Source organism: Triturus cristatus, chromosome 4_1 (assembly GCF_964204655.1).
Source record: "Triturus cristatus chromosome 4_1, aTriCri1.1, whole genome shotgun sequence".
NCBI lineage: Eukaryota > Metazoa > Chordata > Amphibia > Caudata > Salamandridae > Triturus > Triturus cristatus.
Genome location: NC_140585.1, coordinates 1,145,441,353 through 1,145,463,751, shown reverse-complemented (window position 1 = coordinate 1,145,463,751; position 22,399 = coordinate 1,145,441,353). Strand labels below are relative to the sequence as shown.

The window sequence follows — 22,399 nt, the reverse complement described above, 5'->3', positions numbered from 1 at the left end:
AAAAACTTGGAAACTTTGCCCACTGCACTAGATGTATGAAATGTGCAGGTGAAAACAACATTTGCCCAGTTCTGATGATGGCCAGTTTATCTGCACAGTCGGACAGTGTCTTACACTACATGTGGAATTCGTGTGACTTGGACGCTTTGTATTTTGCAGTCACATAATCTGTTGCCACGTGCCCTGCTGACAGAGATCTTAATCATCTCACCATATGCGGAAAGGTAATTTAATACTGCGGCATCACGGCCTCCTCATGTCGGCTATATTAGCTGAAGAGGTGCAGACCTGTGGCTGAAGCTGCTTATGCGGCATTCTGAGCGGATGACGCCTGAGTTAATACAGGTTGTATGATAGTTTTATTTCCACACATCACAGTGGGCTGACATAAGCGGTATTTCCAAAAGGGATGCCTTACAGTTCCGCATAATCTCACAGTGCGAATGTGTAGACCTGTGGCTAAAGCTGATTATGCGGCATTCTGAGGGGATGACGCATGAGTTAATACAGGTTGTATGATAGTTTTTATTTACACACATCACAGAGGGCTGACATAAGCGGTATTTCCAAAAGGGATGCCTTACAGTTCCACATAATCGCACACTGAGGATGTGTAGACCTGTGGCTGAAGCTGCTTATGCGGCATTCTGAGCGGATGACGCCTGAGTTAATACAGGTTGTATGATAGTTTTATTTCCACACATCACAGTGGGCTGACATAAGCGGTATTTCCAAAAGGGATGCCTTACAGTTCCGCATAATCTCACAGTGCGAAGTGGCTGAAGCTGATTATGCGGCATTCTGAGTGGATGATGCCTGAGTTAATACAGGTTGTATGATCGTTTTTATTTACACACATCACAGTGATTTGCCGTGAGCAGTGTTCCCAAAAGTGGTGCCTCACAATTCTGCACCATTTCACACTGAGGATGTGCAAACCTGTGGCTGATCTGCTTATGCGACATTCTGAGTGGATGACGCTTGGCTTAATACAGGTCGTATAGTGTATATTTACACATATCAGCATGGGTTGCCACGAGTAGTGTTCCCAAAAGTGATGCTTCACAGTTCTTCATAATTTCAATTCAATTCAATTCAAAATATCTTTATTTCGACCCATTCTGGTCATAAAAGTACATTAAAAAATGCATCACATTTCGTACAGTTTTGTTATACAGGATGAAATAAAGTGCTGGACAGTGCAATATTTAAAAGGTCTCAGAAAAAGCATTAATATATATAAAACTACTCAATTTTATGCAGTAAAAAGGATAAAAATTGATTAAAAATCCAATTAAACCAGACTAGATTTTAATACAATTAGACGGACACACCACATAGAGAATAAGTATCGGGAAACTGAATACACAATAGGGAGGCTGGTATCATATTTTATTATCCTGTAAGCCTCCTCACAATGAGTTGTCCCGAGATTCCGGCAGACCTGTTGGAGCCATCGGTGTCTAATCTTCTTATATACCGGACAAACAAACAGTACATGTTGGTCCGTTTCGGAGATGTTATCACAAACCGGACTCCCCTTGGACTCTGCACCCCCCCCCAGTTATTTGTGAAGGCACGGAGTGGTAGTACCCCGTGCCTAAATTGCAAATAAAGTTTTTTAGATAGGGGGGGGGCTGAATAACGTCAAGAACAGGTTCTAACCTGTATTGGTCCTTGACTTCTAAAAATTGTGCAGTCAGTATACCAGTGGTGGAATTCCCCTTGATCTGATTTATCTTATATTCTCTGAAGAGCTTTGAAAGAGCCTTCCTGGTAATTGTCGGGCAGGATACTTCAGCGTTGGCCCATAGGTCACCCATCCTTAGAGCAACTAAGGTATTTTTAATATAGGCTAACCATAGGGTTTTGCCCGCCCCTTGCAAATTTATGACCTCCTTCATCTCATCCTTGAAAGCCACTAGTTCTGGTGTGCACCATAGACGTCGCCAGTGGAGAAGGGGACTGAGGACAATTTCCTCAGCAATTGGACCGACCCCAAGATCCATACGGAGTGACGTCAATGGTGTACTTTTCGGAAGGCCTAGGATTTGTCTAATGAAGAAATTTTCGTTCCCCGAGAGGGGATCAGGTGATTGATGGCCCCAAATTTCTGCCCCATATAGGGCCGCCCCCCTTGCTTGTGTCTTATAAATTTCCATAACCGGGCCAACCATTTTATGGGTGTTTTTCTTGAGCATCTTAGCCAGCCCCCCCGTAGTTTGGGCCAAGGTTAAACTGGCCTTCCTAATTTGCGCAAGCCACTGCATTTTATCAGTGAGGGTTAATCCTAGATAATCAAAACTGTAACTTTTTCCAGTGGTTTCCCATCTAAGCAGGAATTTGGACATGTGGAGTTGCCTGCATTGAAAACCATATATTTGGTCTTTAAAGAGTTTATCTCCAAACCCCTACTTTTGCAGAATGACTGAAAAAATATATAGGGCCCGCTGGATTCCCATAGGGGATTTGGATAGTAGCAAAGTGTCATTGGTGAACATCACAGCCGGAACCCTGCGTTTCGCCAACCTGGGGGCATCTACATCCCTCCCACCAATCAAGTCCTCCACAAGGCCGTTAATAAATAGACAGAAAAGGGTTGGGGCCAAAACACACCCCTGCCTTACCCCTCTGTCTATAACTATGGGATCTGTGAGCTCATCATTTTTCCCGTATCTAACTTGCGCATAGTTAGATTCGTGAAGCCGCTTCATCTGATGACAAAGGTACGGAGGGACCCCCATGCTTATTAAAATGGACCATAATTTATCCATAGGGACCAGGTCAAATGCTGATTTTAAGTCCACGAAGATCAGATAAAGGCTGCCGCCCTCCAAAAGCACTGTCTTCCAATAGAGGAGTTGCAGCCTTAGAATCTGAACTATTGTGGACATCCTTGCTCTAAAGCCGGCCTGGTAGCGGCTACGTATGGAATGCTCCTCCATCCAGCTCTCTAGTCGATCCAAAAGCACTCGTGTATAGATTTTTTTAGAAACATCTATGAGGCTAATTGGACGATAGTTAGCAGGGAGAAGTGGGGAGCCCTTCTTGTAGATCGGAATAATCTCTGCCCCCAACCTGGTCATCAGGATTGGCATCCCCTGAAGAATAGCATTAAATAGGCTCCAGAAGTATGGGGCCCAAATAATAGGTTTGTTCCTAAAAACATCACCTGGGATCTTGTCTAGACCTGGCGCTTTAGCGGGAGCTACTCTGTTCAATGCGTCCATTATCTCTTTTAAGGAGATTTCTGGGGCATTGGGGGAAGACTGCTGTAAGCAAGTTGGCATGCCTGTAGCTTGACCTACTTCTTCCTCTCCCCTTGCATATAGCGACTTGAAGTGGGTCCTCCAGATTTCTGTCCCAAGATTTGGCTCTATTGCCAATTTACCATCTTTGCTGCCGGTATTAACTAGGTTCCAAAAGGTCCGCATGTCCCTAGAACATAAAGCAGCCCTCATGCTTTCCCATTTATCACCCTCCCTTTGTTTTTTTGCAGCATTGATTGCGTTTCTATAGGCTATTTGCTTATCCCTTAACATTGGTTTGTCCTTCGCTTTGCTTGCTAGGATCAATGATTGCTTAGCGCTTCGACAATCACCATTTTACCAGGATTGGCCCATAGACGCCTTTTGTTTGGATTTTACAGCAGGAAAGATGTTTGCCAGGTCACATACTAGATCTTTGTGATTTCTCCCGATTTCAGCTAGGACTGTGTTAGAGACTGATGTATAGCTAAATTTATTGGAAACCTCAAGGTATGGAGTAACAATTTTATAAAGGGAGGCCAACTTATCCTGGGAATTACAGATGGCCCCCCATTTCACTCGCCTCCTACAACCAGTCAGGGTTAACCTGGACCCATTTAAATAATTGCCTACTTTAACACCCATAGTGCAAGGTGATACCATCTCTAGGACCAGGGCGTTGTGCTCGCTATCATATCTAGGTATGACCTTAAAATCAATCACCCAACACCAGGATTTAGTATTCATCAAGCTATAGTCTAAAATGGAAGAGCTTCCAGGTCTATTATAAGTATGGTTTGCTGGGGAATCGGATTTAGTTCGACCATTACAAGCCCTAAAAGAATGGGCCAATGTAAGAGTGTTCATTTGAAGCACCAAAGGGGTCCAGGCTCGGGTTGGTAGGGCATTCAGTTCTGAAATTGACCAGTGCTGGTCTTCCTCATCAATGTCTCCCCCATTAAGGTCCTTCAGTGACTCATACTGGCAATTAAAATCACCAGCAAGTACCACCAGGGTGCCATCAGGAATGGTATATAAAAAGGTTGACCGTAGGTAACCGGGCGAGAATAAACATTAATTATGGCTATTCTAATCTTGGTGGAGAAACTCAGGATGACACAAAGTATGTCACATGCGGATGTGTCAATCTGTTTGTAATTTCACAATGAGGTTCTGGTGGGAGAATGGTGGTACATTCCAAACAAGCATTTGCAATGCAATAGGTCTCACATTTGCGAGAGTTTGAGCTTTTGCTATTTTAAATGACAATGCCTTTTATTTATGTGTTTTGAAAACCTGCAAGAGGTGTTTAAACACACAACTTGTACTTGTAGTCCTTGCTTATTAGAAGCAAGTCTGGCAGCAAAAGAGGAGCAGTTACTGCCAGCCTTGCATCTCATAAGTAAGTTCTATAAGTACAAAGTGCATGTTTACAAACCGATTGCAGGTTTGCAAAACACATAAATTAAAGATATTGTCATTTACAATGCCAATAGCTCAACCCTCGCAAATGCGAGACCTATTGCATTGCAAATGCTTGTTTCCGTTAGGGACACAGGAATCGCAGCTGTGTTCATCAACAAAGGGAACAGAGAAATGGAGGATTGTGGGAGCGAGGGGTCTATCGTCCACCCGAGGATACCATCGAGGTTATGACTGCATTACCATGAGGGGTCTAAGCTGCTGAGGTGGAGGTAAGGGCCCACACATGTTTGGTGTTTAGTGTTACATTTATTGCTGTCCTTCTATCAAGAGAAAGTTGATTCTAGATTCAATGTAAATCCTCGGCAAACCGTTACACTGGGGCGCCTCCCACTCCCTCTTTTTCGGTCCCCTTTCCCTGGTGCTCACATTTTCCTTCCATGCCTCGGAAGTCTTGTGCACAGAAATAGACGGCTGGGACAATTGTGGGATTGTGGAGATGTCCAGTGCCCGCGCAGGCCCCCGGTGCAGTTGGACAATATGCGTCCAGTGTGAGGGCCCAGTTCGCCCTCTGACATTCTGTGTGGACAGGGGGCGCACATGCCTGGAATGCTGGCGTCTGGAGAGCCAGGAACAAGTGACAGAGGCCTGATGGAAGCATTGGTAAGCTGGCAGCCCCTCGCTGTGAGAGGGTCGATGGATTAGGGAATGACGCAGGCCTCTTGCACATGGGCATCCGCAGAAATTTTTCCAGGGGGTGGCAAAATGTTGTCATCACCATCCTCCGACATGATGTGTGCCAGGTGGGGCACAAGAAACACTTGGGCGTAAGAGGAGCCATGGGGGGGCAGGACGCAGGCCGAATATGATCTCATACACCATAGGGTTGTTGTGCCACAGCCATCTCTTTCTTTTGCGGCACCCCAAAATCCATACCCGCCTAGGTCCCTAAAATTACCCCCTAGCACCCCAAAACCCATACCCACCCTGAACCCTAAAATTACACCTGCCCCCAAAACTCATACCCGCCCTGAACCCTAAAATTACGGCCCTGGCACCCCAAAAGCCATACCCACCCTGAATCCTAAAATTACCTCCTAGCACCCCAAAACCCATACCCACCCTGAACCCTAAAAATACCCCTGCCCCCCCAAAACTCATACCCGCCCTGAACCCTAAAATTACCCCCCTGGCACCCATAACCCATACCCGCCCTGGCCCCTAAAATTGTCCCCCTGGCACCCCAAAACCCATACCCACCCTGAACCCTAAAATCACCCCCCTGGTCCCCCAAAACCCATACCCGCTCTGACCCCTAAAATTGTCCCCCTGGCACCCCAAAACCCATACCCGCCCTGAACCCTAAAATTTCCCTCCCTTGCACTCCAAACCCATACCCGCCCTGAACCCTAAAATTACCCCCGATGCCTCAAAACCCACACCCACCCTGAACCCTAAAATTACCCCCTAGCACCCCAAAACCCATACCCACCCTGAACCCTAAAATTACCCCTGCACCCCAAAACTCATACCCGCCCTGAACCCTAAAATTACCCCCCTGGCACCCATAACCCATACCCGCCCTGACCCCTAAAATTGTCCCCTTGGCACCCCAAAACCCATACCCACCCTGAACCCTACAATTCCCCCCCTTGCACCCCAAAACCCATACCCGCCCAGAACCCTAAAATACCCCCCCCTGGTACCCCAAAACCCATACCCACCCTGAACCCTAAAATTACCCCCTAGCACCCCAAAACCCATACCCACCCTGAACCCTAAAATTACCACTGCCCCCCCATAACGCATAACCACCCTGACCCCTAATATTGTCCCCCTGGCACCCCAAAACCCATACCCGCCCTGACTCCTAAAATTGTCCCCCTGGCACCCCAAAACCCATACCCGCCCTGAACACTAAAATTTCTCCCCTTGCACCCCAAAACCCATACCCACCCTGAACCCTAAAATAACCTCCCTGGTACCCCAAAACCCATACCCACTTTGAACCCTAAAATAATCCCCCGGCACCCCTATCCCTAACCCACCCTGAACCTTAAAATTACTACCTGGCACCCTAAAACCCACACCCACCCTGAACCCTAAAGTTCCCCCTTGGCACCCCAAAAGCTGAACACTACATTCTGATTGTGTATCGCGCCGTCTCCCTGCTCAGGAGGATCTGCTGGTCCGGATCTGCTCGCCCTGGTCTGGTTCTGCTCGCCCTTCTCTGGAGCTGTTCTGCACGCCCTGTCCCTCTTCCGGACCCACCGAGCCTGTCTCCGTGCACACTGCCTGGGCCTACTCTGTCTGGCCTGGTTCTTTCTCCTTTGGACCCGCTGTCTTCACTGGCGGAGTTAGGACACAGGTATCACTTCTCTGAAGCTGCTCTCCCTCACCCAGACCCCCCCTCCACATGCTCTCTCATCTTCCTTCCTCCCTACTTCTCGGTCTCTGTTTCCCCACTGCTTCTCTCTCTCTTTCTCCCCCCCTCTTCGTTAACGCTCACCCCCCACCGTATCCATCTCCCCGACCCCACCAAGTCTTCCTCTGTCCCCCCTCTCTCTTCCTCCTCCTCATGTCAGTGATAGGGAGCCTGGGACCCTCTCTGAAAATGCGAGCTGGAGGTGACGTTAAGTGTGAAAGCACCAAGGTGTGAACCGGGAGAAGAGGCGGGGGAGGGGGTGGGTGGCAGGTAGAGGGTCAAAGTGGGCACTGGCTCTCAGAGAGGTGAGAAGGGGCGGGGAGCAGCTTGAGGACAAAAACAACACCAGAGCAAGAGGCAGACGCTCCGCAGGGAGCCTGGTGTTGTAAAATGAAGAACCGCACACTTCTTAGCACAACAAAGCAGCCGAAGGGCGCCTTTCACTAGAGCCAAGAACCAGACCCATCGCGAACAAACAGCAGCCACCGGAGAAACCAGCGGTGTCATGAAAACAACAAAGGACAGAGACAGACGACTGCCGCCGAAACCTGGAAGTACAACTTACACCTTTAACAAAAGGCAATTCCTGATGCAAGCACCACATGCCAGAACACTATAAATATATAAATCTCCCATCAATGCACACCTGAGAGTGAATAAAAAGATGAGCAGTAAACTAAGGCAGTGACTGACAGACACTAAGCATGGGCGTCCGCAGGGGGGGAAGGTGGGACGCTCCAGGGGGCACGCGCCCCTACTTGCCCCCCCCCGCACCCCTCCACCCCCCCGCCCGCGAACGCCCATGCTCTTGCAGCTTCTACAGCCCAGGAGGGCTCCACGCCGCTGTGCAGGTCCGTAGGAGGTGAGAGGACAGAGAGAACGAGAATGAAAGTAAGAGATACAGGTCTCAGGAGGAGAAGGGGGAATCGGAGAATAAAGGACTTGGGATTGAAAATGGTGCCACGCGTGAGGAAACAGTCCTTCACTGAGGGTTCTGGAGAAAAGGTCAAAGGAGAGGAGAGGAGAGGACAGGGAGAATCGAGAACTGAGAAAGAACAAAAGGAGGGGGTGGTGGGTATTGGGTGAAACGGTCTCCAGTGATTCTGTTTAAACCGCTTGCATACATGCCAACATTTCAGAAGAGCAAAGTAGGAGATTCCTTAAAAACAAGCATTGGCATAGCCAATAGGTCTCGCCTTTGGGACCTTATAAGTGTTTAGTTATCCAGCACAATATCCTTGGTGCAACAGCATCAACTGTTGCATGGCTAAACACTTATAAGGTCCCAAAGGCGAGACCTATTGGCTATGCAAATGCTTGTTTTAATTGTTTTCGGAGACCAATAAGAGGGAAGGGAAATGTCAAAGGGGAAGGAGGGGAGGGTATGGGAAGGGAAGGAAAGATAGGGAAAAGGAATGAGGATTAGGAAGAAGAAGGGAGTGGAAAGGGAAGGGAAGGCAGGGTGGAGTGAGGTGGAGGGGATGGGAAAGGACAGGAAGGTGTTGACACAAAGGTAGGGAGAGGAGGAGGGGGAGGAGAGGGGAGGGATGGGGTGGAAAGGGAAGAGTAGAGAAGGGAAGCGAAGAAGGGGAGGTGGAGGGAGAGGGCAAATGGAAGGGAAGAGATGGATGGAAAGGGAAAGGGGAGGGGAGGGGAGGGGAGAGGAGGGAGGGGGAAGGAAAGGGAAAAGTGAAGAGGAGGAAAAGGGAAGGGTGGGGGAAGGAAAGGAAAAGGAAAGGGTGACAGAAGGAGTGAGGATAGAAGAGTTAGGGAAAACAACTAATGGAAGGAAAGGGAAATGGAAAGGGGGAGAAGGGGACAGAAATGGAGAGATATGAACTTGAGGAAGAGAGGGAGAAGTGGATAAGAAAGAGCATGGAAAGAAAGACGTAGGACAAAGAAAAGAAGGAATGAAGGAAAGGGAAGAGTAGGGTGGGACATGTGAGATCACATTGGAGGGCCTCTCATATCATAAATGTTCCATTCACGGGGTTCTGTTGGGAAAGCGCAGAGCTTTTATATTAATTTAAAACGTGGAGTTTTCTCAGTTTTCGTTTTAAAAACATGGGCTTATTTACAAGCCCCTTGCACCGGTGGTACATCACTTATTCCCATTTTAAAGTGACGCCCTGGCAGGGCAGGGGCTTGTAAATAGGCTACCTTCAAGGCAAATTGGCACATGCACTAGGCACGCGGCGCAACCACTGTTAGGCTAATAGACCTTCCTTTGGCCGCCTTCTGAGCTGCCGTGGGCTGGGCTCACATAACTGGGGCTGCAGTCCTGGCGGCCTACCTCATCGAAGTGTTCCGCTTTCTTCTCCGGACAACAGTGCTGTTTTGCACAAAGATTAGGGGGGACTGTTAAAGATCGTCGCAGATATGGAAATGTAAAGGACTCGTCCCGTAATGAGCCGATTGATTCCGGGGAGGTCAAAGGGGAGCAATTAAAACCAGGAGATGGCGTAGAGAAAATATGAAGTAAAGTAAGCAAAGCGAGACATGCGAACAAAAGAAAGAGACACACTGAAGAGAGTTGAGCACTAATGGAGGGACAACCTGGAGAGAATGAGAAGGTGAATACAAAGAAAGAAACACAAAGATTGGTGAAACATACACAATAGGACGGGTGCCGAGAGATGGGTGTACACAGTGAGAGGGAGCGCGGTAGAGGGAGTTCAGTGTTACAGGCATGGGGTGGGCTGAGGCAATGCAGAGGGAAGCAGTTAAAAGGTTACTGGGGGAGATGTGGACTAATGGACACTGACAGGGACATAGAACAAGCAGGAAGTGGGATAAGGGAGGGGGTAGGGGAGAGAGGCACGCAGGCTGGCATATGGTGAGCACTTTCGCGGCCGCTTTGATGTTCTCAGTGGCCGCGCGGCTCACTGAGAACATCAAAGCGACCGCGAAATGATCACGCAGGCTGCCAAATGATGCGCGCGCCCGGCGCACATGAACTGTATTTGGAGGCCTGAAAGCACTAGTTTGCACTTCCAAATCCCCCATTTACTAAAGCTCTCGCCAGAGCAGCGCTAAAGCGCTGGCTCAGGCGAGACCTAAAAATCGGGAGAATGGGGCCTTGAATCGGGTTACTGTCATGTATGGATGGGCCTTGGAAGTGTGCTGCTACAGGATCGGACATTTCAAACGCAAATGCACGCTTTTTTCTTACTTTTCAGAAGCATGGAGCGCAATGGCAGGCAGAGAGAGGGTGATGCAAGTGTTCTGCATTCACTGGCCTGGCAGGTTGCTGGCAGTGCATGTACCAACACCCCCCCCCCCCCCACCTGTGTGGCAGCCCAGGCACACACACAGCCGCCCCCGAGTACTTCACAGGTCTTTAAAAGACCATTCGCTTGTTAATGAAGCTATGTTGGTTTTTCACCCCTTCTAGAGCCCCTGCATCGCCACTCTGACTATTGCTGGAAGAATTAGCACGTTACACAATACACAAGCCCTGTCAGCTGAAACCTCCAGGAATCGGGTTTTTGCTTGCAGGAATTGGGAGGCGGGAGACTTGCCTTGAAATCGGTAGTCTCCCGCCTGAATCGGGAGGGTTGGCATGTCTGCGCTTGTACTCATTTACAACGTGCCACAGCCACTGCTTTAAACACCTTATCGACCCCTGTCTTTGCCCTCCCATCTCCCTCCTGCCACCACACAGAAACACTCCGTCCATCCCCCAACAAACAACTTTGCACTAGCATGATGGAGCAGGGCTGGGGGTGATTCAGGTAAGGTGGGGGAGGAGGGAGATGTTTGTGTTCTGAGGCAGGTCATTGAGGTACAGCCAGGAGCTGTGGAGAGGACTCCCTGCTGCCTCATTTTGTTCACCAGCACCAGCAGCGAGGAAGGCACATGTATTCACCCCCAGGGTGCTATCTGAGCTGGGGCCGGGGCTACAGTGAGCATCCGAGGCGGGTGAGTAGTGATGAGTACAACTCAACAAGCAGCCGCAGCTCCTCCGCGAAGGCGGCGGAGCATTGTCCCCCTGCTCTCTGAGCAGGACAAAGAAACAATAAAATGATAACACAACGTTAATAACCTCACGTTATTGTCATTTTATTTTTATTATGAAGCCAGGTTAGGGCGGGGCTGGGCTATGTGACGTCGGAGCAGGGAGGAGGAGTATTGGTGAGCACCATAAGTGCGCATAACTGTTAGGCCGGCCAAACCATGTTACGCGCTTAGCAATTCTCCATCTGGCTGTGTCGTACAGCTGGGTGGAGAACTGACAAAGGCTCCCAGTCCCTGTCTGAGCACCGAACCAGGGCGCTCAGACCAATCCCAGCGCTTCTCTCATGTTGAGAATAGCATTCCCAGCATGAGAGAAGTGCTGGTATTGGCATCTGAGAGCTGCGCAGTGTGCAACAGCTGCCGGAGTTGAGGATCAGGAGAAAGGAATGAGGAGGCAGCAGCCACCAGAGTGGCAGGTAAGTACAATTTTATTTATTTTTAATCATGTCTTCTTGTTTGTATTCCCCCTTCTCTGCCCACCACATCACAATGCTTGCAGCCGCTACTATCAAAAAGAGGGGAGACTTTGGCCTGTACTGTGTGGTTTAAAGAGTCCTGTGAGCCAGGGCCCACGTTCACAAATCTGGAGAAGGGCTCCTAGGGGGGAATAGCTGAGCTTCCCCAAAAAAGGGCATAGCAAGTGAAAGGCATAGACTGGTGGTGTTTGCATTACCCAAGAGTAGGGGTGGGTGGAGCTCGCGGAGTTTCACTCCATCGAATTCCATGTACTTACATGAAAACATAATGAGATTCTGTGAGAGGGCAGAAATCAGCACGTCGCGTTGCTCACGCTGATTTTTAGCGCTGGGAGCTTACTCTGCGCTGTAAAATCCGCGTGAACTGCACCATGAGATGCGCTAGAGGGCACGTCTTCTTTGCTGCCATGTGTGGCAGCATTCCCACCGTGACGGTTGCGACCGCCCACGTTGAGAAAATCTTACTGGGTGTCCTCCTAGAGCGAGAATGCTAGGGGACGCCAATTCTCACTTGCCAACTTACCATTGGCGAGCCGCGTATAAGAAAAACTCCACTACGCAGCAGTTAGCGGAGTTTGGCTGGAACTCCATGTTACAAGCATAATGTGGAGTTGAAAAACTCTGCAAACTCCGCCAGCGGAACGGTATTTATCACCCACCCCTACCCTAGCGCCAGAGGCCCAGGAGAATGTCACAGGCCTGGCTGAGACCTACTTGGGCCTGACCCACAAAAGTCTGACTCCTTACAAGAGCTTTAAACAAAAGCCATCGGGTCAGGTAGAGAGAGGCTGTGAGAACATTTCAGGTCTGAGGCCTGCAGACAAGAGCTACGGGCTCAGGCAGAGTGGGGACAGCAACGGATCACAGGCCTGAGTCCTATGTCAGCTGCCTTGGGCTGTGGCAGTAAACAAGGGTGGTACACATCACATGACGAAAGCTAGGGTGACCAGACGTCCCGGACTTCACCAGCTGTCCGGATAGATTTCGGCAATTTTGACTCATGTCCTGGTTTTTAGAGGGGGTCAACTGAAACCAGTGAGAGGCACTTTTTTAGGTGTTCTAAAGCTGTGCTAGTTAACAGATGTTATAAGTAAGCAATTTAATTAATAGGTATAATGTTCCTTGTAGAAATACATTGTATTTATTTTCTTAATGCATCTTCTGTGATCCTATATTGATGAGAGCTGTCATTCTGCTCCATTCCGTGGATGAAAAATGTTAGTCCTTTTTCAATTTTTCCTAAATGTTCCGGTTTTTGGTTCTCGGGATCTGGTCACCCTACTGAAGCGTCTGGTGTGCAGCATCAGTGGGGCTCTACCACACGAATTGGAAGCTAATAGGGCCTCTGGAATGTGGTCAGGTATACTGGGCACTCTCCGCTGGCACCAGGGTTTGTGTTAGTTTGGAGTCAAAGGCCACAACATCAATGAGGGGCACCTGGAGGGAAGTACCATCTGGAAGAAGGGTAGAAGGAGGGGGCAGGGGTGTTCCATGAGACAAACTTCACTGCATGATGTGTCTGTATAGCCCGCGCTGGACCCACAACCGGGTGTGACTACATTGAGCAAGAGGTGGGGCCTCTGATGAGACAATGTACTCCCCGTTTTCAGGCCTCTGAAGCTTCAAGCCCCAGGGAGTCCTGGTCACACCGCATCAATTGTTACTTGGGCCGCTCTATCTGTACAACCTCGAGCCTTCCGCCAGGGCTCACATCTAGTCGTCGCTGAGAACCTGCGCCACTAATTGGGTAATTTAACGAGCATTTGCTCTGTTCAGATGTCCCGGGGAGTCCCACGAGACCCGTGTCTTGGTTTCATTTTGTCTGCAGCACCTGTGCCGATGGAATGCACAGGAAGGGTTTCATGACACCGCCCCACCCCCTCAAAGCCCCAAGGGACGTGCCGGCACCAGCAGTTTACACAAAACAGCGCTCACGTCAGGGGCAAATCGTGAAGAATTATATTTTGGCATAAACCCTCCGAGATTGGGGAAGAGGGCAACGGATTAGAGGACAGACAGGCAGTGACCCATTGTGAACGAACCAGGCAGCCCGAACGGGGCAGTGCTTAATTTGTAAAATTGTGAGTGCCAGGACCCTCGTCAGGAGCCTACTGCAGCTTGCACCAGATATTAGTTATTTGTAATGTATATTTAATTAGTAAACAACTGTTGTGCTTATCTCTAAAGCTCACAAACAGCGCCACTATATGATTTCCTGTCATAAATGCCGGTGTTGACAATTAAATGTCGGCGCCACGCACCGGAAACCAACGGTTCAAATTAAGCACTGAAACGGGGACAGAATAAGAACGCGGAGGTAGTCGGGCTCAGGAGCCCTTGTGTCATATGTAGATCACAAATTAGAATGTGTACAGGACAGTCCAACACTTCTCTTATTAGAGTACCCCAAACGGAGCGCGATTGGCTTAAATAACAGGGACACATCAGTTATTGAAGCGCAGAGAGGAAACTTATTTTCTTGACCGCGCTATTTAAAGGCCCAGGTTGATAAATACTGATGGCAGGGTGGAATATCATTTAAAAACAAATAAGAAACAGGTGCATCAATTATATTCCGACATCCATTTCCATTTGTATGCATTTTACAGTGGCGCGAGGTGTTCAGACAGCGCCTGGAAGCAGGAACTTGGCGCAACATAAATCACCTAAATAAAGCGCTTACTGCCCAGCTCAGCTTAGCCAAAAACAACACAGGGGCTTTAAGCAATGCCTCCAATTCAGTAATTGCAGCCTTTTCTATAATGCCAATGGAGCTGCCAGGCTGGCACTGCGACCAGAAGCAGCAACTTTCTCCCATCACTCTTCTCCGGGCAATGCCCACCCGCTCTGTAGTGCTGCTATTCCCATCTTCCAATAGTGACACTAAAGTTGGCCTGGGGGCATTGCAATATGGGCTACAGCCGCAGCCAGCACTGCAACCCCCTCTGTAGCACCTGAAGTGAAGCCTACAGGAATTCAACCGAGCCATGCCACATGTCGGTGGTATTCGACCACACCCCCAGCGGCAGTTTCTCTTCACCTGTGAGTGTTATCTCCAACGATGTATTCCTTCTTCGAGTCCCCGTAACACATAACTATGCCCACCGATGAGGCTGCTTGAAGTACCACCTCTGCCAGCTGCATTGCAATGCGAATGCATTGCCAGTACTCCGCCCTGGGCAAAGCCTACCTGACCATGCTGCCACCCGCCTCCAGCTCCCAAGCAGAGCCAACAATCAGCGAAGTTCCGCCAGACAAAATGTCTCCCGCGGAGTGCACGTGGGGAGCCCGGCGCACAGACGCTCCTGCCGCCCGCAGTGAATATATGCATAGAGGTACCTCGCAGGTAGCGCCGCTGCGCCACATCCGGCTGCTGGGAGTGTCCGCCCCCCATCGTCCGGCTGGCATATCCTGGGGGTCTTGCATGTGCCCCTCTCCGTGGCCTGGGGCTCGCAGGACTCACTTGGTGGGCAGAGATCCGATCTGCTGTGGCAGTCACGGGCAGTGGACAGGGTGCCTCCGTCAGACACCTCCCTGCTGGGGAGTTATGAATATTCAAAACAGACTCTCTGTCCCCCACGCGGAGCAGAAAACAGCCAAGGAGGGGCCGGCTGCAGTGTTCACACACTAGCTGAGTGTGCATGCGTGCCCACTCCTAGACGACGGAGGCTAGAGGCAGCTGGCACAACACGACGTGGAGGAACCCCACTGACTCACACTTAGGGCCCTACCCCACGGCCGGCGCTCGCTCGCCCCCACCTCCAGCACAAGGACTCCTTTCCACAAAGTGCGCCACTAAATCATGTCTGGGATCTGCCCTTCGTCCGCCCTCCATTCCCCGTCTCTGTCAGCTTTAGAAGAATCCTCCACAGTTCAAGGCACTCTCTGGCAGCCGTCCTCGCGGTGAGCCCACCCAGACTCTCCGCATTCCCGGGGATACTCAACCGGGCAAGCACCACAGTCACCGAAGAGACGCCATGGATGGAAAAGACGTTCACTAGACGCCCCTAATAAACAGATTCGTTTGCCTTGCCCCTCGCCTCAGAAGGCCATTAAAGTTCCTTTAAAACCCCAACCTGTTTGCCCCTTACCACATTTGGAGGCGGTGGTGGGGTGCGGGTGATATTTGGGCCACACAGGTTTTGGCACCAAAGCTGGTTGCCACCACTGCAGTCAGCTCTTTCGCCAATGGAGGATCCGCGTTGGTACCGCATGGATGAGTCTACATGTGACAAAACATGCGAAAAGAATCATCAGATGCAAGCTTTAGGGCACTGTTCCCCAGCACTGCACCTGGCCTTGCTCTCGGTTCCTCTTAAAGCCTTTACACATCGCGACAGACATCAAAACTTGTTTTGCTATACTTAATGTAATACTGGTGACCAATCAGCGGCCTCGAAGATACCCGCTGCAATTGAAAAAGGTGGCACTAACACAGTAGGCAAATAAGCGAACTGGGACAGCAAAGAGGCAGGCTAACAAATAAATTCTGAGGTCTTCTTTAAATTCCCAGATACCTAAACCAACCTCAAACAAGAAAGTGAAGGAAGGAATGCTTGAATTAACCTCAGCCACTGCTGATTGCTTAGGGACTCATGCCTGTGCTTCGTTTTTCACCTACATGCCACTCTAACCTTCCTCCAGATGGCAACCCCAGAATGTTTTTGGCCTAGTTAGGCCTCCGTAGTTCGGTCATGCAGAAATGCCGGATTAGAATTCATGTCTCCATGTTCCGGAGTCCAGACACCAAAAAGATGAGGCCATCTGTAAAACGATGGCGGGTGTCCAGCCATTGCAGTATGTCGAAAGGGCATCCAACGCTGAGCATTCTCTCTCCCAGGTTCATCTTCCTGTTGTCATATAGAAGAACAAGGCTTCAGCTGCATTGTATAGGATGTTAAGCAACATCGAACTGCAAACACATCCGCTATTTGGAAACTGGCCTTCAAAGTGTACTAGTACCATACTCTGTATTCATAAACCATAAAATAGCAACAGACCTGAAGACAATGTTGAAACCCTTCTACAAAACCGTAGCATGCTCTGCAGCTTAAACACATGGAGACACTGGCCCAAAACCAATCCAATCCACCCAAGAGCCAGCGATTTAGGCACCAGTAATAAACATGCAGGATTAATACCCAAAATTTGACTATCCACATACACCAACATCTAAAGTTTTACACACAGTTACCAACATATGTGCCACCATGGGCACCCATATGTGCAGCTTTACACACAACCTGGGACTCCACGTGCACCAATCACCTCTTTACACAGGTATATGCAACAATCACCCATGTTTACACCTATACACACACACCGATTAGTAACGGGTGAATGCCTTTCTCCAGAGGCACACAAACACCAGACACTCATCTCTGCAGCTCTACACGCACTGAAATCACCCATCTCTCACGACATTACACACATGCACATTCAAAGATTGTCTGTTAAGACTCCTTTGCAGCCTGCAAAAGACATCTTTCACGCAGTACATACCGCAAAACGGGCTTTCAAATGTCATAACACACGTGGAGAGTTCTTTACTCGGTATGCACCGCACGATAGAGTCGCTCCTAGTTTACACTGCTCAGCACCCCCCCTCCCCCCCCCCGACAAACAATTACGAACACAATAGGTGAAACAAACCAACACAAACCGGACTCCGGTCTGCACCCACAGTCAGCCGTGTGGAACCATTCCTGACAATCAGCAGCGCCAGAAGGCCGTGCCAATGCAGGGCTGACCCGGGCCCACGCAGGGGGCCCTCCTAAGAGGGCGGCCCCCCCTTAGTGCCACAGGATGGCACACGACGGGTCAGCCTCTTAGCGTCTGGGACCCTCGAGGGTCCCCATGCACACGTCACTTCCGGGCAGGAGGGGGCGGGGGGGAGAGGTACTTATACCTCTCCCACCCACTGTTTGCCCTCTTTCACATGGAGGTACAGACAGAGGTACGACATTTTTTGACATGACGAGACAGGTACGTGGAGCTGCGTGAGACAATGACCCGACGTTCCTGGGAGGCCATTTTGATCCAGTGCCAGCGCCCAGACGATCCCGCTTTCCTGCATCGGCCGATCGGATCCTCCTGCATCAGCGGTGCCTCCGGTGGTGATCCCTGCATCAGCGCCGCTCGTGGCTTCCTCCCAGCAGCAGTGAAGGCCTGAGGACTGACCCCCATGATCCCTGCCAAGCAGCCAGCCAGCAAGTCGGCCTGGTAAGCACCATTTTCTATCCTTGGTGATAGATGGGCCCTGCTTCCCTGCTTTACTTACCTTTTATGCCAATTGTTGCTTGATTGCTTGCTTAAACGTGCGCTGCTTGATTTTATAATCTGATTACAGTGTATTATTGATGCGCTCTGCCTGATTGATTTTACATTCAGATTGCATTTTATCCTTTATGTACTCTGCTTGATTAATTAATTTTGTACTGAGATTCATCATATATGCGCTCCGCTTGATTGATTTTACATTCAGATTGCATTTTATCCTTTATTTTCTCTGCTTGATTAATTAATTTTGTACTGAGATTCATCATATATGCGCTCTGCTTGATTGATTTTACATCCAGATTGCAATTTATCATCTATGCGCTCTGCTTGATTTATTTTTATTAAGATTGCATTTTATCATTTATGCGCTCTGCTTGACTAATTAATTTTGCACTGAGATTCATCATTTACGCGCCCTGCTTGATTGCTTGATTCTTTTGCGCTCCGATTTTTGGGGGGAGACTCGCGCTTCGCTCCGCCCTCTCTCCCACTCCTCTGGGGTGCTGGGCCTGCGCCTCCCTGGCTTGACCGGGACCTGGCTGCGCACCGCAGTGGAGAGGGACTGAGAGTCCATACCCTGTGCGGCTGAACCCCAAAGCTCGGCCTTCGCCCTCTGGCTCGCCCGGCCACCCAAGGCGCTCCACTGCACCCCCACCAAGCAGCACCAACCATGGAGTCAGACGTCACGGCTCAATCCGTCAACACCGAAGAAGACGACATGGAATGGAAGACCAAGGCAAAGAGAGGACATGAGTCGTGCCCGAACTCACCAGAAAAAGCAGCAAAGCTTCCCCGCGCAGCCCCCGCAAACAACGTGATTCCAACCTCAAACCGCTACCTGGTTCTCCAAAGTACCCAAGACAATGACGCCCACCCCCAGGACAACACGGCATCTGAACCCGGGACCTCTTCAGGTCCCACAAAGCGACTACGGATCCCTCCCATCATCCTGAAGAACTTAGCCACCCACAAGGACCTCGTGGAGCTACTGGAGGAACACTGCACCGCCCCCTTCACAATCAAGCCCCTCCCATCACTCTTTTCAGGGCAATGCCCACCCGCTCTGCAGTGCCATCTTCCAATAGTGACACTAAAGTTGGCCTGGGGCCAGTGCAATATGGGCTACAGCCGCAGCCAGCACTACAACCCCCTCTGTAGCTCCTGGAGTGAAGCCTACAGGAATTCAACCGAGCCCTGCCAGCATGTCGGTGGTATTCGACCACACCCCCAGCGGCAGTTTCTCTTCACCTGTGAGTGTTATCTCCAACGATGTATTCCTTCTTCGAGTCCCCGTAACACATAACTATGCCCACCTATGAGGCTGCTCTGAAGTACCACCTCTGCCACCTGCATTGCAATGCGAATGCATTGCCAGTACTCCGCCCTGGGCAAAGCCTACCTGACCATGCTGCCACCCGCCTCCAGCTCCCAAGCAGAGCCAACAATCAGCGAAGTTCCGCCAGACAAAATGTCTCCCGCGGAGTGCACGTGGGGAGCCCAGCGCACAGACGCCCCTGCCGCCCGCAGTGAATATATGCATAGAGGTACCTCGCAGGTAGCGCCGCTGCGCCACATCCGGCTGCTGGGAATGTCCGCCCCCCATCGTCTGGCTGTCATATCCTGGGGGTCTTGCATGTGCCCCTCTCCGTGGCCTGGGGCTCGCAGGACTCACTTGGTGGGCAGAGATCCGATCTGCTGTGGCAGTCACGGGCAGTGGACAGGGTGCCTCCGTCAGACACCTCCCTGCTGGGGAGTTATGAATATTCAAAACAGACTCTCTGTCCCCCACGCGAAGCAGAAAACAGCCAAGGAGGGGCCGGCTGCAGTGTTCACACACCAGCTGAGCGTGCCTGCGTGCCCACTCCTAGACGACGGAAGCTAGAGGCAGCTGGCACAACACGACGTGGAGGAACCCCACTGACTCACACCTAGGGCCCTACCCCACGGCCGGTGCTCGCTCGCCCCCACCTCCAGCACAAGGACTCCTTTCCTCAAAGTGAGCCACTAAATCATGTCTGGGATCTGCCCTTCGTCCGCCCTCCATTCCCCGTCTCTGTCAGCTTTAGAAGAACCCTCCACAGTTCAAGGTACTCTCTGGCAGCAGTCCTCGCGGTGAGCCCACCCAGACTCTCCGCATTCCCGGGGATACTCAACCGGGCAAGCACCACAGTCACCGAAGAGACGCCATGGATGGAAAAGACGTTCACTAGACGCCCCTAATAAACAGATTCCTTTGCCTTGCCCCTCGCCTCAGAAGGCCATTAAAGTTCCTTTAAAACCCCATCCTGTTTGCCCCTTACCACATTTGGAGGCGGTGGTGGGGTGCGGGTGATATTTGGGCCACACAGGTTTTGGCACCAAAGCTGGTTGCCACCACTGCAGTCAGCTCTTTCGCCAATGGAGGATCCGCGTTGGTACCGCATGGATGAGTCTACATGTGACAAAACATGCGAAGAGAATCATCAGATGCAAGCTTTAGGGCACTGTTCCCCAGCACTGCACCTGGCCTTGCTCTCGGTTCCTCTTAAAGCCTTTACACATCGCGACAGACATCAAAACTTGTTTTGCTATACTTAATTTAACACTGGTGACCAATCAGCGGCCTCGAAGATACCCGCTGCAATTGAAAAAGGTGGCACTAACACAGTAGGCAAATAAGCGAACTGGGACAGCAAAGAGGCAGGCTAACAAATACATCCTGAGGTCTTCTTTAAATTCCCAGATAACTAAACCAACCTCAAACAAGAAAGTGAAGGAAGGAATGCTTGAATTAACCTCAGCCACTGCTGATTGCTTAGGGACTCATGCCTGTGCTTCGTTTTTCACCTACATGCCGCTCTAATCTTCCTCCAGATGGCAACCCCAGAATGTTTTTGGCCTAGTTAGGCCTCCGTAGTTCGGTCATGCAGAAATGCCGGATTAGAATTAATGTCTCCATGTTCCGGAGTCCAGACACCAAAAAGATGAGGCCATCTGTAAAACGATGGCGGGTGTCCAGCCATTGCAGTATGTCGAAAGGGCATCCAACGCTGAGCATTCTCTCTCCCAGGTTCATCTTCCTGTTGTCATATAGAAGAACAAGGTTTCAGCTGCATTGTATAGGATGTTAAGCAACATCGAACTGCAAACACATCCGCTATTTGGAAACTGGCCTTCAAAGTGTTCTAGTACCATACTCTGTATTCATAAACCATAAAATAGCAACAGACCTGAAGACAATGTTGAAACCCTTCTACAAAACCGTAGCATGCTCTGCAGCTTAAACACATGGAGACACTGGCCCAAAACCAATCCAATCCACCCAAGAGCCAGCGAATTAGACACCAGTAATAAACATGCAGGATTAATACCCAAAATTTGACTATCCACATACACCAACATCTAAAGTTTTACACACAGTTACCAACATATGTGCCACCATGGGCACCCATATGTGCAGCTTTACACACAACCTGGGACTCCACGTGCACCAATCACCTCTTTACACAGGTATATGCAACAATCACCCATGTTTACACCTATACACACACACCGATTAGTAACGGGTGAATGCCTTTCTCCAGAGGCACACAAACACCAGACACTCATCTCTGCAGCTCTACACGCACTGAAATCACCCATCTCTCACGACATTACACACATGCACATTCAAAGATTGTCTGTTAAGACTCCTTTGCAGCCTGCAAAAGACATCTTTCACGCAGTACATACCGCAAAACGGGCTTTCAAATGTCATAACACACGTGGAGAGTTCTTTACTCGGTATGCACCGCACGATAGAGTCGCTCCTAGTTTACACTGCTCAGCACCCCCCCTCCCCCCCCCGACAAACAATTACGAACACAATAGGTGAAACAAACCAACACAAACCGGACTCCGGTCTGCACCCACAGTCAGCCGTGTGGAACCATTCCTGACAATCAGCAGCGCCAGAAGGCCGTGCCAATGCAGGGCTGACCCGGGCCCACGCAGGGGGCCCTCCTAAGAGGGCGGCCCCCCCTTAGTGCCACAGGATGGCACACGACGGGTCAGCCTCTTAGCGTCTGGGACCCTCGAGGGTCCCCATGCACACGTCACTTCCGGGCAGGAGGGGGCGGGGGGAGAGGTACTTATACCTCTCCCACCCACTGTTTGCCCTCTTTCACATGGAGGTACAGACAGAGGTACGACATTTTTTGACATGACGAGACAGGTACGTGGAGCTGCGTGAGACAATGACCCGACGTTCCTGGGAGGCCATTTTGATCCAGTGCCAGCGCCCAGACGATCCCGCTTTCCTGCATCGGCCGATCGGATCCTCCTGCATCAGCGGTGCCTCCGGTGGTGATCCCTGCATCAGCGCCGCTCGAGGCTTCCTCCCAGCAGCAGTGAAGGCCTGAGGACTGACCCCCATGATCCTTGCCAAGCAGCCAGCCAGCAAGTTGGCCTGGTAAGCACCATTTTCTATCCTTGGTGATAGATGGGCCCTGCTTCCCTGCTTTACTTACCTTTTATGCCAATTGTTGCTTGATTGCTTGCTTAAACGTGCGCTG

At 50.4% G+C, this 22,399-nt stretch overlaps 1 protein-coding gene across 4 annotated transcripts in view; it reads right to left on the bottom strand.

Moving 5' to 3' along the window:
- Window positions 1–15,790, bottom strand: part of NIBAN3 (niban apoptosis regulator 3) — a 119,540-nt gene extending 103,750 nt beyond the window's left edge. For 2 of the 4 annotated variants that reach the window (XM_085654272.1, XM_085654273.1), the window contains exon 1: window positions 14,928–15,077. In XM_085654272.1, coding sequence (XP_085510398.1) covers window positions 14,928–14,982 — 55 coding nt within the window. In that variant the 5' untranslated portion in view covers window positions 14,983–15,077. Of the gene's footprint in view, window positions 1–14,778; window positions 14,897–14,927; window positions 15,078–15,679 lie in introns of those variants that run through there. The other 2 variants (XM_085654275.1, XM_085654274.1) reach the window with 2 other exon arrangements.
- Between the last annotated feature and the right edge of the window lie 6,609 nt (window positions 15,791–22,399).